Genomic DNA, 16,234 nt, shown 5'->3' with positions numbered 1-16,234 from the left:
ACATCTTGCATGGATGGCCATAGGCGTCACATGTCTTGGTATCATAACAAAGTTAAATGAGGGTGTGAGGACCTTGATCCTGGGGTATTGGCGACGTGAGCTTCTGCGCACTCACGCCTCATATTTTCAGATATTAGCAGCTTTCAACAGGCACGGGTTGCAGGTCAGTGTAGCCAGCAAACCCTGAACCCCTGCGCCGTGTCAGACATTTTCATGCTCTATATGCAGAAATAAACGACGACGTTAAGTTGAGTTTTCTGTAAGTAGTAGCGGTTAGAAGAGGTCGAGGGAATCAGCGTGAGTGACTAAATAAGAAGCTATGCGCGCTTCCAGTAGGGCGCTGGTTCAGTTGATGCGTTGCGATCGGAATAAGAGCTATCTCTGGCCTGCTCTGGGACAATGAATCCCTTTCTCATCTCGTTCTCGACGAACAGAGAAGCGCGCTTGTAGCGTTTGTCAGAAAACTTTTCGTAGATAGAGCCGTGGTGCTTGCGAGGGTTCTCGCAGCATTCCACCATGAGAGAAATGAGTGGGAGAAGCTGCGTGTAAGTGTATCCGGCATAGTGGGCGTGGGCGGGAGTCTGTAAACACATTAGAACGGCTTCGTTCGAATTCCAGCAGGTCAAGGACATACCCAGGTTCCCTTCCGCAGCATGAGCCTGGCCAGACAGTGAGCGCCAGCGGCAACGAAGCTCGCGGGGCTTCCAACAAAACGCTCATCCATGACGGTGATCTCCAAGAAGTACTTGGCAAGAGTGCGCGTCTCCAAGTCGTAGTCGTCGGCCTTGCTGATCCTCCGCAGGAAACTCATCGGGCCAGGCCATCCCAGCTCGAATTGCAACATGCTCAACATGAAACGCTCAGCTTTGAGGATCTCGTCCATGGAATATCCTCCATCTACCATGTAGACAATTTCCTGCACGGACGGGCAGTTGATCTCCTCATACTTGGCGGCGATGAAGATGGCAGTGGCACCCACAAGCTGAAGTTTGCCCAGGGACACGATCTTGCAAGAAAGAAAGCGGTCGATGTAGTTGACACACAGAAAGAGGGTCTCGGGAAGCAAAGAGAACCGATAGTGGACCTGCACGACCCAGTCCATAAGCACAGACCGCATAGACCATTGGATCTCGGCTTGGTTATCCATATAGTGAGCATTGGGTAGCATCTTGATCTGTAGGCCATGTAAGTATCTAACTTCATCGGATCAGGTTTCTCCAGACTTAGTACGTACTTCTTGTTCTCTCATGTATTCGAAAATCTCCTCGCTGTACTCAGCAACCATGCTTGTATCGTACCATTCATCTTCAATGTCTTCCTCAGTCCGTGTGGCCTCCACGACCTGCTCCGCGAGAGCTAGTTCGCGTCGGACTTGCTGGGTGAATTTGGGGAAAAGCACGGTGGTGGCACCCCCAGTGGTATTTTCGCCGCGAGAGCGGTAGGAGCGAGCAGTGATATACCCATCTTCCTCCTCATGCTCGTCCTCTTCATCCCAATCCTCTGGCTCCGACTGTGCTGGTGCATGCGAGGTCGAGGCAGAGTCACGATGAGCCTTCGCGACACGGTTAGGTTCAGGAACCTCTGGCGCAGCGGGAAGCTCGCGGGGCTTGGGATCCTCGCTATGATCTTGGACCTTGCAATGATCATCATCAACCTCCAGCAAAGCCTTCTCTGCCTCGTCCACCTCAGAGTCCACAATGGAATGCTCTTCGGCGTCTTCCAGGACTGGCTTCGGTTCTTCGCGTGTAGCTTCCTCCTTCGTAGTGGTCCGCTTCGCAGCTGCGGGCGCCTGTGCAAGGGATGCCTTGTTGTCCCCTTCCTCGATTTCGGTGTTGGTTTCCTTGGATGTAATTTCGCATTTGTTGTTCGACGGTTCCGACGCGTCTTTGAATACTGTAGCCCGCTTGTTTAAGATCTTTCTGGCATTTGCAGTTTGCTGCTGCAAGGCGATTTGCTTGGAAGGTTCAATGGGTTTGGCGTTGGGAACGTTGTTCAAGAGGCCTTTCATACCAGCCATTGACATGGGCCGCTGAGCTGGCTGCGCCAGGCTGGCCTTCTTCTCGACGATCAACGCCGCCTTCTCTGCCCCTTTGGTCTGCTTCTTGCCCGCCAGGGAGATATCATCGCGACCGGCAATTGGTTTGGCCGTGTTGCTGACATCGCCAAAAGCAGCCCGCTTGGCCGCACCTTTGTTAGCGCCGTTCTGGAACATGGTGGACAAGGCAGGCGTGGATTTGTTTTTCTGCGTGAGGGTCTTGTTGGCTGCGAGAGGGAAGGGGGCATTCTCGTCACCACGGACGCGAATTCTCTGGGGCTAATGCCGTAAATCTCGTCAGCTCAGTGTAATTAACTAAGTCGCGACATTGGTGAAGGGATATTCGGAGGCTAAGTCCTCAGTGCGCGTGCAGCACCGTGAACATGCATGCCATGTTTATAAGCCGATTGGACGGCTGACAGGTAGGAAGAACATGCAATGGAAGATAACGTACCTTTGCATCCATCTTGGATGAAGAGAGGCAATACGCTGAAGCCTCGAGAACCGTGTTTGGGGGAGCTTGGGGAAGGGTGGGTGGTTGTTTACTTCTCTGCGCCCTGCGCAGGAGTTGGTCGTCGCAGCTAAAGTTATACTAAAAATGCGACCCCAAACAAACACAAGACCGCGCCAAGGGCTCGAGCGATAGCGCCAGTTCGACCAGGTTTGAGTGTTAAGGTTGGCTGCCACGAGAGGGAGGAGGTTGGTTGAAAGACGACGACTAACACCAATACATTGACAAAGACAGGGCGACCAGCAACGAAGAAAGGGCAGGACAAACAAAAGTTGAGTTTGAACTGAATCTCAAGGGCAACCACCAGCATTGCCCGAAACGGTCACTTCCTTACTTGGTTACCGTCAACAACACCCGCGCTAGTCCGCTTCGGGGGTTGCTATGGCATGCTTAGGTCAGCCGCTGTTTGCGCTGTTTGCTTGCTCCCCCGAGCGGGTGACATCATCTAACGCGTCTTCCCACCAGCACATCAATTCCTTTACTGCCCATCTGTCTCTTCCAAACCCAGCTATAACTGGTGATAAAAAGCACTTTATATCGCAGACTATTTTGCGATTCTAAAACGACAGCATTTCCTGCTTATACTTACGGTTGTGGTGGACAATTATGGTAGATAATCCCCCAGGTCCTAGACGCGCCGGGCCACAACGAAGCCGGCCTTCACCCAACGCGAGTTCACGTGATCCCGAACGGGCGGGAGAGCTGCCATCTTTGCTCCGGGATTTGACGCTTGAAGCGGAGGTTGGAGCAACCGGAATGCTGAATTCAGCTTGCGACCAAGCCGATTATCCAGGACCTCCCATCGCACTATTAACCACGCTCACCGGTGTCGCATGGCAGGGCACTGATTGTCTTTGAGCGAAACGTCTCGACCAGGATGGAGTGGATGGGCCATTCGGGTCGAGATTCCAGCTGGAATCTGGTCATGCCAATGATGACGGGCCATGATAATCGCAAACCCGTCAATGACTTGAGGATTCCATGTTTCCTGTAGGCTTACAGTTTGTATCTTTGGCCTGGCTTTTTTGCGGGTTTTCTAACTGGCACTTACATTGGACTGATCTTTGGATCCCGTTTACACCCGCGCAAAATGCCAACCTCGCCAGGAAGCCACAAGTTTCCCCCCATTGTGGGACGCGGATCCGGCGGTACCTATCATGAGGCGGCGGGATTCATGAGAGCGGGTTTGTCGATGGTCGTGTGCGAAAAAGTCCGACCTCCACCCAGTTTGCCATCAGTGAAACAGCCAGTACTGGTGGCATGTGTTATGCGATGGTCGCAAAATTCACTCTGATTGATTCTGTGATCCATTGTGCATTGTAGAGGAAGTGAGAGAAGATGGAAAGGATGAACACTGGATTTGCTGGCGACCAGCCGCCATTTGAGGTGTCGCGGACCTCCGAACGGTGAAAGCGGACTATTGAAGATACGCAAAGTTTCGGTGTGTGTTTGGCCTGGCGGCTGACCAACAACAATAGCAAAGCCAGTTAGTTAGTTAACATAAATGGGCAAAATTATGATGACTATTGAAGCACCGGCCGGACTGGTTATTGACTCTGGAGCAGGCCCCGCTTTGAGTGCCTCAATAAGGAACACTTCCAAACTCTACAATTGGAGTGATCGCAAGAGACCGGATTGTGTTCAGTTTAAACTGAAGATTATTACTTTTGACAAACACAAGAGAAAGAAGAGACAGAGCCTATATCTTGCAGTAGATATATATATATATATATGATCCCATTATTGTCATTCTCATTTAGCTTCCCTGCGGAATGCAGTCTCCTTCCAGTTGGTTTCCCCCCACCCGGCTAACGGCATTGTTGCGCCAGTTGGTTGTTCTTCAGTCATTCTCATTTGATCGCTTGGGGCCAGGAAGGGATTATGTAGAGACCCAGTACAACGCGCAAGACATGGTTAAACAGCGGATTGGAAGTTAAAGGAACCCTCCGAAGGTTTAGTTCACAGGCCGCTGCGAAGTTGCACTGGACCTTGCAGACATGGGAATGGCCGGCCTGGCAGATGTGCTTTAGGGACCCGCGGGACAGGAAGCCAAACGACTGTCCATAGGATTGGAGGTGCTAAGTTAGATGATGATGAGGAGAATATCTTAGCTGTCAGTCAGTCTGGTCGCAAACGAATACTAAGTTCTTGTGCCTGCCCGAAAGTTGGTGAAGGAAAGACGGGGATCCTTACGTAGCCCACCGTTTTCCGAGGAGGGGTAAAAGGACGAGTCTGGACAGGCGCAGATCATGAAACGAGGCAACAATTGGGCGTTGTTGGTCGTCGGCTTGTTGGCTCTGTGTCGTTGCAGCAATCCTGGCCCAATTAATCTCAATCAGTTCTCGTCTCCATCCCCCGGTAGCGATGGTTGGGTGTGGTGGATTGCCCTCCCCTCATTCCATTGCATGCTGTTCCGTCAAGTAGTATTTCCTTTGCTTTTTCTTTGGTGGTGGTGATGATGATGGTCTGGTTGTTTCTCCGGCATTCTGCGCTGGCGATGTCTGGATACTCCTACTACTCTACATACTGGTGATGGATGATGATGAGCCTGAGGCCATGGAGGACATTTGCGCCGAAGGAGATTTCCTTTCCTTTCCTTTTCCCCAACATGGAGATCCGGAGCATCGATCGCCCTTTCAACCGGTTATCCAAACCATCATGCATGTCTTACGCCCCGCGAGTAATGGAATGGCAGCATTGAGCATGGTAAGAACCTTGCGCGACCAGCGTTGAGGGAATTGGTCGCTGCGAGAGGGGGGGACAAGTTCAGTTTCTTTCCGGAGACAGTTGGTCGGTCGTCTTTAATTGCGTCTTTTGGCCCATCCACGTAGGAAAAAAAGGGAACCAACCTTATTCCCCAGGATAACATTCTTCGGATCTTTTCGCTGCTTGTTTGGTCTGTAATGATTCTTTCGATTTTTTATGAACATTCGCTACGACTTGATTCTTTAACCATTCTGCTACAAGAATGTCCATCTTCCCAGGAGTTAAACCCGAAATGGGGACGGACATGAAGAAAGCGTCCCATCACTCGCTCTCCGCAGCCGGGATGTGATCGGGGGTGTCATTCGACGTGGCCGCGCTGAAGAAGTGCCAGCCAACCTTGACCCTACGCCACTCCGCTTCATCTGGTCAACCATGTCTTCCGTTGGGTGCACAAAGGAATTAAATGGTAACAGTAATAATCATAATAATAATAAAGATCCAAATCCATAAGTCATTCTCTTTCCGTGTGAGAGTTGCTGTAATGTCCGTAGATTGGCAGTTCAAAAGTACTCCTGCACCTGATCTCTGTGGTCGCAGATCGACGATGTCGCTGTCGTTTGCGCCAACACCCGGCCGATACTCCAGAGATCCAAAAGCACTTTACACTCACCCTTCACCCCATCACTGGCATAATTATGGAACAAAAGTTATAGTAATATGAAAGTGTAGTTTTAGCGATTCATCTGACAGGTACTTTGTACGTTATTTTCTGCCAGCAGACCTTCCAGACAGAGTCGCCGATCTCGTAGATCCAGATAGAAGCCGGTCCGTTCGGACGCAATGCGATTTAGGATTTTGCGATGAAAGAAAGCCACGCGCAAATGGAAAAAAGGGTTGAATGGAGAATATAGAGAATCAATTCGCATCTGGAAGGAAGTCGGGGGAGTCTGTGGGGGGGAAAAGGGTGCATTCGAGAGGATGGATTGTCACCGACCCAGGCCACCTCTGCTCGCTTTGGGTGAAACCACATCCATCCATCCATCCAGCGCCCACTCCCTCTTCCTCTCTCTCTCTTCCTCCTCAACCTTCTCTTCGACCCAACCCGACTTCTTCTCGCCCATTCTCTTCACCATTTCCCTTCGATTTTTTGGTGCATATCTATCAGGTAGGTTCCGCTCTATCGTTAAGCATGACTTTGATCTTTCTTTGCACCTGCTCTCCCCCTTTCCTGGCCTTTTGGTTCTCCTGACTCGCTTCGGCTCTGCGTGATGCCACCGCTGACATACCCAAGCGCTTGGTAGAACGACTCACCTCCCACGGCCCACCCCTCTTCCTACTCCCTCAACCACCATCGCTATCCTTCCTTTCTCATCTCGTCGGATCCGATACTCGGGTGCGACTCTAGACAAATAGGTTTGATTTCCCATCGGTACGTCTTTGATGCCATCCATCGTCTTCCGAGTGTTTCGGGTCGTCTATCCTCCTCCCAATCTGCAATCCCATCAGGATTCGACAGGGGAGGTCTCGGCGTCATCGAATAAACCTGGATTCCCTTCTCTACACATCCTCCTTTCTCATTGACAACTTTTGCATCGCATCGTGCTAACCTTGGTGGTGGTGGTTGTCCAGCTTTTCGACCGTCTTTTTCTTTGCCTTTCCCGTCGCTCTCGGCTCTTGCGACTGAGGTGCCGTCGTCCTCCCACCGACCACCCTCTTGAGTCGCCATCCATCACATCCATAAAAACTGTCGCGGGTAGTCCATCTTTCAACTGAACCCCTCTGGTTTCTCTGTTGTGGTAGGTTTGGATGGAAAATTGCCCATACCCTCCTATTCCCCCGTCTCTCTGCCTGCTTCCCTCCTCCCCCACCCTCTGTCTCTTCTCGCCCGGACCGCTCTTCCCACCCGAATTCGAACACCCGATTGATTCATACATCAATGTAGTAGCAGTGTGGTAGTACCTCTCTTCAGACTCTCCCACCATGCAGGCTGTCCACTACGAACAGCATGCTGCCCCTGGGGAGTCGCCTGCCTACACCGACCATCGTGCGCCGCCTCAGGAACCCTCCCCTCGGAGCTCGGTTCCTAAGAACGTCGCCTTTGAGCTACTTCTCGATGAGAACTCCAAGGTCCGGGCCCGCATACCGATGCGGGTACAGATCTACCCTCATGACACAACGGATTCCATTGTGACTACGGTTAAGAATTTTTACGGCATCTACGATGGTGCTGCGAGCGGTGTCAGCTTCGAAGACGAGCAAGGTATCACCCTCATTGCCAGGTATGAGAATCTACGGAACAACATGACTGTTTATGTGCGGGTTATCCCCGTCCAGGCGTACACAGAGGGCTACGGCGATCGCTTTTATGGGCACCTCCCAGCCGAGGCCCGCAAGCGTCCCAGCTTAGGGGAGCCCTTCCAGATGCCGCCGGCCATGCCGCCGGCGCAGGTCTTGGAACACGGCCAACCACCTTCTCGGCCGGCGTCGCGGCTGGCTCGGAAACGCAGTATATCCCCGTCTGGTCGCAGCCGTCGTAGCGCATCCCAGAACAAGCAGTCGTCTCGGGTAGGCAACAAGAGCAGAGGCTCGAGCACTCATGGCAGCTTCCACGAGGAGGGTACCCCTGGTTATAGCGATAGCGAAGGTGGCTACTCTGGGACGAAGAAGTCCCGAACCGAGCAGTTTGGCAGCTCAGATATCAGCATGGAAAACATCCTCCAAGATGGCCGCCGCAAGCGGCCCAAGTTTGAAAGTTCGGTTCGTGGCAGGCATCTTTTCGTGCCCCGTCTTTGTTGAACCAGACTTGCTAACGTCGTCTCTTTGTCTCCTCTCCAGGAATTGCCTTTGTTCGTTCCTCCCCAGGTCCCGCTCACAACCTCCACGTCGTCGATCTCGCCCCAACGCCGGTCAATCGGTCAGGAAGGGGCCATCTCACCTTTCGCACGCCCCACCCAGCGCCCATACAACCAACAACCATTGCCGTCTCCACAGAGCTATGGATACAATGAGCAAATCTATAACGTCAATCCGGTGCGCAATCCTGTGTACGCCACCCCTGTGGTTCCTGAGCATGGCCACCGGCTGCGCGACCGAGCCACTACCCAGTCCTCTGGTGGGCAGTATAGCAACCAGGCTGGTCGGGGCGGCGGCCCGGGCATCCTCCCCACCCCGGATCCTACCATTGCCAGCTGTATCTCTGACGAGGATGTTGCTATGCAATTGATTCGTCTGGGAGACGCATCTAATTTCTCGCACGGCCGTACTTCTGCCTCCACGCTTGATGATGCTTTCAGCGGTGCCGCTGATGCTGCATCGTCGACGGGCGCAACCAGCGACGGTGATGACTACAGCGATGATGACGATGATCTGCCCGCTCGGTCCAAGCAGCGGCTCGACTCCAGCCCCATGCTCCCACCCGGTGCCACCAAGCACACACACAAGCATCTGGACGATATCCTTCCCAGCTTTGACAGCTCTGATGGAAGTTACGACGGCTACGATGAGGATTACCAACATGAAGAGTTGAACGACACCCTGGTGAGGCATGATATGGAGGAGGATACTCTCTACCGGGACGCTCCCAAGTCCAAGAAGGCGAAGACCCGGCCCACCCATGCTGCCACCTCCACCAAGGCGCGCGGGCCCAAGCCAGCACCCGTGCGTCCGAATAAGAGCAGCAAGCCAGCGGCTAATGGGGCCGCTCGTAAAGTCAAGGCGACGTCTACCACGGTGGCTCAGAAAACGGCGGTATCACCGCAGATGATGAGCCCTGTGCCGGTCCGCAAAACCTCGACTTCGTCCGTCAACTTCCAGCACCAGCTCGCCGCCGACGAGGAGGACTTGTCGACTAAGCCGCGTTGCCAACGATGCCGGAAGAGCAAGAAGGGCTGCGATCGGCAACGCCCTTGCGGCCGATGCAAGGATGCTGGCATCGGCATCGAAGGGTGCATCAGCGAAGACGAAGGAAACGGTCGCAAAGGCCGCTATGGTCGCCACATGGGGGTCCCTGTCAAGAAAGCATTCGACGCCACTCCGAATGGAGTCGAGACGCAATCTATCGTGGCCGCTATTCCGGTGACCACGGCAGCTAGCGTGGATAAGAACAAGAAGCGCAAGCGTTAGTTGGATTCCAATCCCAGCAATGAGGATGGCTGTGTCTGGCCCATGACCTCTCGGACCTCTCGCTCCTCTAACTCACATTTTCCTTTTCGCCCACACCGGTCGTACCGAACCATTGATGAGCTGCGCCTGGATGGCTGCATTTCTCCTGACATATTACACCTTTTAACATAGACGAATCGACATTCTTCCGTGCATTGTATCCTTCCCCTCCTTAACGAGTTTTTCCACGCGGACCGTTGGCTTGATCATCTTGAAACTCTCCGAATCTCCCCCATCAAATCACTGAATACTTCTTCCTCTCCCCCGAGCCGGCCTGCCTCTTGGGATGTCCTTCCTTCATCATCGGCGGATTCGTGCACGACGTCTCTCTTTGTATCTTGCATCGAAGTCACGAGTGCCGCGCTCCCTTCATTCTCTCTCCACCTCTCTACCTCTCTCCTCTCGGATCGCCAACCTAGTTCGCATTACCGTCTGCATTCTGCCTGGTCTGTTATTTCTCATGGATAGTCTAGCGATTGAGCTGAGCGGGTTGATTGAGCTTCCTGAGTTGTGTCTTTTGGCGTTAGTTGCTGCAATGTTTTCGCGGCCACGGTCCGGGGTCGCCTCCACTCATTTAGGCCCCCATTGAAAGAGCGGATGTATCTGGATTACTTGGTTGTGTTTTGAATGGCTTTGCTGGTGCCCGTCTGATTTCAACTGGAGATGAGTTACAACTTGCAAAGAGGTCTAGTGTGATCAATAGGAAATATATATTGAATTTTATGAGCCACAGCAGAGCCGTAAGCGAGCTGGTAGTAGAAGGCTAGCCAATAGACAGAATAGAAAGTCTCTAGCCTAATTGCTACATTTGAATAGACCCATTGTTCAAAACCAACTCAATGCGATCCATCACATCCAGTGAATGGCTGCCATTAATTGACAGAATTATTGAAGCACCATCTGAGGTGATGTGCGGATCGGGTTAGCGCCGTCTGACTGGCGTTGCCCCGCATTAGCGGCCTGAGGCGTGAATTTCCTTTTTTTCTCCAACGCCGAGCGGGCGCGGATCCTGCCAAAAAGTTCCGTATCTTCATCTTCACTCGACTTCATTACCAATCCTGTCCCGGCCTTTCTTTTCTACTTTTCCTCTTCCCTACTTCCGGACGAGCCACCCTCTATATACCCTTTCAGCTCGTCCATACTTTAACACTACTTCAACGCTACTTAATCCCACCCTTTCCACCGCACCGATCATCCACATTCACATCCACCCATCATGCCTCCGAAAGGTGCTCCCCGACGAGGAGCACCAGCCGGCGCAGCCAGCCGCGCCAATGCATCTACAACCGCCTCAGCGAGTCCCGCGCCCAGCGCCACCACCACCGGCGACTCTCAGACTCCCACGCCCGGCCCATCAGCCTCCGGGCGAGCCCCCGTCCAGCGCCTCCAATCGCTCAAGAAACGCACACCCTCCGGCAGCATCGGACCGGCCGCGAAACCCCCCGGCGCGCCCGCTGCGCCCGGCGAACCCGCCAAACCTACACTCAAATACAAGCCGCGCGCCGTCGGCCGTCGCAGCAAGGAGGAGCGAGAAGCCATTGAGAAGCTCGAAGCCGAGCGGCACCGCGAGCGCCTGAAGGAGGCGGCGGCGATTCAGCGCGGCCGGGATCAGGGCGGTCCTGGTGGTCGCGGTGGGTTTGGGCGCGGGCGTGGCGGACCTCTGGGGTCTGCGGGTGGGCCATTGGGATCGGGGATGTCTGGACGTCGGGGTAGAGGAGGACGGTTTGGAAATGATTCGAGACATTCGTCTATGTCGAGACGCAGTCGGTCGGTTATTGATCTGGGTAATACGGCGGCGGGGACTCGCGATTACTCGTCAGATGAGAGTGATGGGGAGGTGCGCATTAGTATTGACCAGATCAATTTGGATAGTGATGAGGAGGATCAGGAGCAGATGATGGTTGATAGTAAGAAGGGGAAGGCAGCGGTCAAGTATGCTGATGCGGAGAAGGGGTTGCGGCCTATTCGGGTTGAGAGACATGAGCATGAGGAGCGCACGGTCAGTGTCAATATGGAGTCGAGCTCCAGCAAGTCGGCAGAGCTGAGGGAGAAGGCGAAGGCGCAGACGAAGGAGGATGATGGCGCGCTCTTTGTGCAGCAGACTGATGATGATGCTGCGGCTACCACGGAGGGAGAGCCTAGGGTCAAGTCTGAGCCTACGGATGATGATGATCAGGTCATGACAGATGTTCCGCATGCGGAGGAGCCAGCTACGACGGATGATGGACTGCTGCCGGTGCAGAAGGTCAAGGTGCGCAGGAAAATTACACCCCCGTCGAACGAAGCTACGCCCCAGCCCGAATCGGAGATCCCTGCTGCCGTGAAGGACCCGAAGAGTTTACTACGCACGAAGGAAGATATTGAAGAGTACGAGCGACACGAACAGGACCTGGAGATTGTCAAGGATCTCTTCCAGAAGGAGCCTGAACCTGAGAAATCGGAGACCACCACCCCGACAGAGGGAGAGGCCCCTGCTGTGGTTGCCAACGACCAGGATAAGGAGAAGGACAGTACAACGGAGGACAAGGACAAGGAGCAGGAGGAGGAGGATGTCAACAAGGACAAGTTGGCGGGGCAGCTGTTCCTGATGCAATTCCCACCGATGACGCCGAACCTGGTGGTACCGGGCAACAGCGAGAATCCAGTGGATGAGGCTACAGAGACGATGGCGGGGCAGAGCGCACCGGAGGCCAGTGGGTCAGAGCAGACAGGCGTCAAGCGCGAAGATGGCGTCGAGATCCTCGAGGGTGGGGAGGATGCCACGGCAACAGGGACGTCGTCCAAGATTGTCACTGCAGCCGACTGGGGCCTCAGCGCCGGGCGCGTCGGCAAGCTGAATGTCCATGCGTCGGGTCGGGTGACGATGGACTGGGGAGGAATCAGCTTCGAGCTGGATCGCGCAACGGCCGTGGACTTTCTCCAAGAAGCGTTGATCGTGTCGACCCCGCCTAATGCAGCGGACGAGGAATTTCCGGATGATGAGAAGAAGGTGTGGGCGATGGGACAGCTGAGTGGAAAGTTTACGGTGACACCGGACTGGGGGAAGATGTTGTAACAGGACGATGTTGTATGTAACAGTGAGAAGGCTGGTGGATGTTGACGCTATCCCACTGTTGATGGGGCTGTTGTTGTTGTGATAGCCTTGTTTATTTGGGAGGCAGGGAAGGGGTTTACGTCATGCGGGATGGCTGGGGGACAGCCGATCGGATGTTTTGTTCATAGAGATGAAAGACAAAGATAGAACTGTCAAAAGTTCAGATGCCAATGAGGAGAAACCCTGGGGATGATGTATTATCCACATGGATGGCTGTGAGAGGTGACGACGTAAGAAAAGAATGCCAGCCATGCCACGCCACAGCCATTGTGTGGTGTTGATGTTGATTGCCTTGTGGAAGTGATTGTCGCGGAGAAACAGTGTGATGTGCGGGACTAAAATTAGCACACGGACCACCCGAGGGCAGTAGCAGCAGCAGAGTGAGGCAGGACTGTATGTAATAAAGTGTGTATGAGATGCCGAGTATGTGATGATCGATAGACTTTAATGAAGTATGATAGATGGGAGTTAGCTGATGCGATATCCCGTGTTGTTGTGAGAGGGATTTGCACATCATCATTAATCCAGCTTAAGCTCGTCATTTTCAGGGCCGGTGAGCAACAAGCAAATTAATGTCTCACTTGGAATCGAGATAGCCTGATACACTGGGAAATAATACTGTTTATTACTAAGTTCCATACTAGTATCTATCTGCCCTATACAGTGCACTACACTAACTTATCATCCCGTCCCCAAGTCACCCAATAGCGGGAAATGAACCTCGCCCTCGCGTGGAGTTTCTCCTTCTTCTTATTGGTTCACCCGGGCCAGACCCTCCCCCAATCGGGCAAAAGCTGATGCCGATGGTTACAGGGATTGTCCCTGGTTCCACCGCTGCCCTTCTTGACAAGCTTCTGTAAGTGGCACGAGACAACCTTTCAACTGACGCTAGTCCTAGCCCGTGCTGACACGGCAGGATACAGCCAATTAGAGATTTAGGATAGCGGGCCACTGCAGGCTGGGCAAACCCCACTAGGTACCTATTGGGGGCCACTTGGGCAAGTGGGGCTTTGTCCTAGAAGAGGAGAGGTCGGCGCAAAAAACGCTAAAGACGAATTAAATTTCCACTAATTTGGCAAAGGCCAGGGTCAGGGCCCCCCCGTTCCAGCTTGGCCTGTCAGCGTCTGGGCCGTTTCGCCTGTTTTTCCCCCCTTCTTCTTTTCTTCTTCTGCTTTCCCGTCCGTCCCTTTTTTATTTCCTCTCCTGTTGCAACCCTCTCTCTCGCTCTTGCTTGTACTTTATTTATATTGTATTGTGCCCGTCGTTGTTGGAGACGGTCGTTGCTGTGGTTGTTGTTGCAAGTTTATTTAACATACACATACACTGTCGTTGCCGTTGCCTGCTTCTCCTGTATTGTTCGTTACAGGTTTCAGGAGATACACCCCAGCCAGTCGTTTCTTTTGCGCTCTCGACTCTTCGCATCTGTCGCGCTCCCCGTTTCAGATCTCGACTCAGCTTTACACCTTGACTTCGGTTACTGTGGGACTTGGATTCTTCTGTTGCTATTGTTGGTATCGTTGAAGTGGTGGATTTCAATACCTGGCACGAGTTTTCTTCGCTTTAATCCAGCACGTTCTGGAATCCCGCAGCCTTGCTTGCTTGCATTGTTTTCCTCCGCACCGACCTTTCTCGTCGCATTCTCGCACATCCACTCCACACATTCACAATGAAGACCTCCACGATCCTCCTCTGTCTCGCTCCGACGATAGCCCTCGCCGCCGAGGTTGATCCTCAAATACCCCCCGCCGTGTCTCCCACGCCGTCCCTCCCCAATGCCAACCCGCCCGACCCGTTGCCTGAGATCCCGATGCCGTCGAATGCAGTGCAACATGCGGAGTTACGGAAGATGCGCACGCTGCTAGAGATTCAAGATACTACAGATGCAACACGGGTGCAGGATCAGCTGCCCGAACCAGCGAGCGGGAGAATCAGCCTGGCCGCAACGACAGGGGAAACCAAAGCGTTGCGCGCACGCAGTGAAGGCACACTCGGACAAACACCATGGATTGGCATGGCCATTGGATTGACCTGTACGGCATTGGCAGCAGTGATGCTGGGGTGATACCCTTCAACGATTATCGTCGACTTTCGTCTCGACGGTTCTGCTGCATCAACTTGCATTCGGAGTTATATTATAATTTCTTTTCACGACAGTCTTTGGCGACTAGACTTGGTTCGGTCGCTCTCTGCTACGAGCGTTGCTTGCATTGCATTGCAGCAGCCACCATCAATTTTGGCTGTGCTGCAGTTTATTTTTTCGCTTCTTCACTTCACTTTATGTGAGGTATGCATTACTTTTCGACCTTTGCATTCATACCATACCCCATGTATAGACCGGGTGCTTTACCTTTCACCTTTACCTACTTCTACTGACGCTTCTTGTACGTGTACATGATACCTTGATTTGTGCCTTGAGGCTATTGTTTGATGATGTATTTACTATTACACTACCTTACTACTACTTACACTTACTACTTACTTAACTGATCATGAATCTGAATTCTATTCATTCACTTCACTGTTGATTCTGATTCGGCCTTTGTTGGCCGATCCGGGTAGTACGAGTGCGACGACCAATGATGATACCGCGCAGACAGACAAAGAATACGAACTGACTGCAGATTACTGCCATCTCCATTCTTTATCTCATATGTCAGTGAATGTCCTTTGCAAAAAAGTGGGTTCCCTTGATCGAAGATCAACCACGCTTACATCCTCATCGCGTCTACTTCTACATCTACTTCCACAACTCCATCACCATCACCATCTCCAACCAGCAAAAGAGAACAACAGTAAGTCATATACTACATAAACGCGCGCATACACAAACCCATCACCACCACCACCACCACCACTACTCCCCTCTATAATCCCAACAACACAACTAACCCCAACCTCAGAACCATCCCACCAACATCTTCAAAGATCAAAATGTCCAACACCACAACCACCTCCCCCATAAACCCTACCACCACCACCAATAATAACAACAACAACCCGCACAACATCCCCCCCTACACCCCCATGACCTCCCTCTCCCACGAACTCGGCATCCTCTTCGGCTTCCTCGCCGCCTGTTTCGTTGTAATGGGCGTGTATGTCTTTTTCTGGAGAGGTATGTATACCCCCTTCCCCATACCCCATATACATCCACACTCATCTAACAAACACCACCCATGGGGGAATGGGAACTATAGCCGCCGAATTCCGCGAAGAACGCGCACAAACCCTCCGCCGCCAAATGCTCCTCACGCGGGGGATACATCACGGACGGGGTGGGATTGGGGAGAAGTTCATCATTAAACAACATGGACATGGACATGCGCATGTGCATGATGGGAGGTGTTTAGATGGTAGTACTGGTGCAGGTGGCGGGCTGCATCAGAGGAATATCACGCCGGAGAATTCTGCATCTGCTGGGAGTGGGACTATGTATAAGGATGAGAATGAGATTGGGGTGGCGTTGACGACGGGGATGGATGTGGGTGTGGGTGTTGTTGCGTCGCCGAGTTTGGGACCGATGACGCCGACTTCTACTACTGGGAGGGAGATTCCGGTGGGTGGGTTGAATGTGGGGATGGGGAGTAGGATGAATGTGAATCAGGGTGGTGTTGGTGGTGTTGGTGGTGGTGGTGCTGGTAGGCATGAGGTGGAGTATGGGGTTGAGATGGATGTATTGGGGTTTTTGCAGAGGGGACGGTAATTCTCAGTCTATCAATCAAGTGGC

At 52.9% G+C, this 16,234-nt stretch overlaps 8 protein-coding genes across 8 annotated transcripts; 5 read left to right on the top strand and 3 right to left on the bottom strand.

Moving 5' to 3' along the window:
• Positions 1-98: 98 nt before the first annotated feature.
• BO88DRAFT_87510 (cyclin family protein) lies at positions 99-2,826 on the bottom strand. The gene is made up of 4 exons (XM_025713219.1): positions 2,490-2,826; positions 1,235-2,314; positions 635-1,174; positions 99-581 (listed from the first exon to the last, which is right to left on the bottom strand). Exons 1-4 carry the CDS (start codon positions 2,499-2,501, stop codon positions 318-320), a joined length of 1,896 nt encoding a protein of 631 aa, XP_025560592.1. The 5' UTR covers positions 2,502-2,826; the 3' UTR covers positions 99-317.
• Positions 2,827-3,356: 530 nt separating this feature from the next.
• On the bottom strand, positions 3,357-3,674 carry BO88DRAFT_455710 (uncharacterized protein; the record flags this gene model as incomplete). Its single annotated transcript, XM_025710886.1, has 2 exons — positions 3,357-3,534; positions 3,598-3,674. 2 exons carry the CDS (start codon positions 3,672-3,674, stop codon positions 3,357-3,359), a joined length of 255 nt encoding a protein of 84 aa, XP_025560591.1.
• A 2,493-nt stretch (positions 3,675-6,167) lies between these two features.
• On the bottom strand, positions 6,168-7,186 carry BO88DRAFT_427403 (uncharacterized protein; the record flags this gene model as incomplete). Its single annotated transcript, XM_025709010.1, has 4 exons — positions 6,168-6,328; positions 6,447-6,585; positions 6,796-6,963; positions 6,986-7,186. The coding sequence occupies 4 exons, from the start codon at positions 7,184-7,186 to the stop codon at positions 6,168-6,170; spliced, it is 669 nt and encodes a 222-aa protein (XP_025560590.1).
• BO88DRAFT_87439 (putative C6 finger domain protein) lies at positions 7,050-9,537 on the top strand. Its single transcript, XM_025713217.1, has 2 exons — positions 7,050-8,009; positions 8,088-9,537. Exons 1-2 carry the CDS (start codon positions 7,233-7,235, stop codon positions 9,372-9,374), a joined length of 2,064 nt encoding a protein of 687 aa, XP_025560589.1. The 5' UTR covers positions 7,050-7,232; the 3' UTR covers positions 9,375-9,537.
• On the top strand, positions 9,522-10,042 carry BO88DRAFT_87472 (uncharacterized protein). Its single transcript, XM_025713218.1, has one exon. The coding sequence runs from the start codon at positions 9,700-9,702 to the stop codon at positions 10,000-10,002; it is 303 nt and encodes a 100-aa protein (XP_025560588.1). The 5' UTR covers positions 9,522-9,699; the 3' UTR covers positions 10,003-10,042.
• Positions 10,043-10,455: 413 nt separating this feature from the next.
• Positions 10,456-12,935, top strand: BO88DRAFT_406470 (putative DNA-directed RNA polymerase III RPC4). The gene has a single exon (XM_025707153.1). It carries the CDS (start codon positions 10,630-10,632, stop codon positions 12,466-12,468), a length of 1,839 nt encoding a protein of 612 aa, XP_025560587.1. The 5' UTR covers positions 10,456-10,629; the 3' UTR covers positions 12,469-12,935.
• Positions 12,936-14,173: 1,238 nt separating this feature from the next.
• BO88DRAFT_455707 (uncharacterized protein) lies at positions 14,174-14,569 on the top strand (the record flags this gene model as incomplete). Its single annotated transcript, XM_025710885.1, has 1 exon — positions 14,174-14,569. The coding sequence occupies one exon, from the start codon at positions 14,174-14,176 to the stop codon at positions 14,567-14,569; it is 396 nt and encodes a 131-aa protein (XP_025560586.1).
• A 504-nt stretch (positions 14,570-15,073) lies between these two features.
• BO88DRAFT_436896 (uncharacterized protein) lies at positions 15,074-16,210 on the top strand (the record flags this gene model as incomplete). Its single annotated transcript, XM_025709589.1, has 3 exons — positions 15,074-15,299; positions 15,408-15,622; positions 15,705-16,210. Exons 2-3 carry the CDS (start codon positions 15,439-15,441, stop codon positions 16,208-16,210), a joined length of 690 nt encoding a protein of 229 aa, XP_025560585.1. The 5' UTR covers positions 15,074-15,299; positions 15,408-15,438.
• Between the last annotated feature and the right edge of the window lie 24 nt (positions 16,211-16,234).

The sequence above is a fragment of the Aspergillus vadensis genome (assembly GCF_003184925.1).
Source record: "Aspergillus vadensis CBS 113365 unplaced genomic scaffold BO88scaffold_19, whole genome shotgun sequence".
Classification (NCBI taxonomy): domain Eukaryota; kingdom Fungi; phylum Ascomycota; class Eurotiomycetes; order Eurotiales; family Aspergillaceae; genus Aspergillus; species Aspergillus vadensis.
This window is presented reverse-complemented; position numbering and strand designations above follow the sequence as displayed.

Coding starts and splice junctions, on each gene's coding strand:
- BO88DRAFT_87510 (XM_025713219.1), bottom strand. Junction 1,175..1,234: donor AATACATGAGAGAACAAGAA/GTACGTACTAAG, acceptor CATGGCCTACAG/ATCAAGATGCTACCCAATGC. Junction 582..634: donor TGCTGCGGAAGGGAACCTGG/GTATGTCCTTGA, acceptor ATGTGTTTACAG/ACTCCCGCCCACGCCCACTA.
- BO88DRAFT_87439 (XM_025713217.1), top strand. CDS start 7,233: ATGCAGGCTGTCCACTACGAACAGCATGCTGCCCCTGGGGAGTCGCCT. Junction 8,010..8,087: donor GGCCCAAGTTTGAAAGTTCG/GTTCGTGGCAGG, acceptor TCTCCTCTCCAG/GAATTGCCTTTGTTCGTTCC.
- BO88DRAFT_87472 (XM_025713218.1), top strand. CDS start 9,700: ATGTCCTTCCTTCATCATCGGCGGATTCGTGCACGACGTCTCTCTTTG.
- BO88DRAFT_406470 (XM_025707153.1), top strand. CDS start 10,630: ATGCCTCCGAAAGGTGCTCCCCGACGAGGAGCACCAGCCGGCGCAGCC.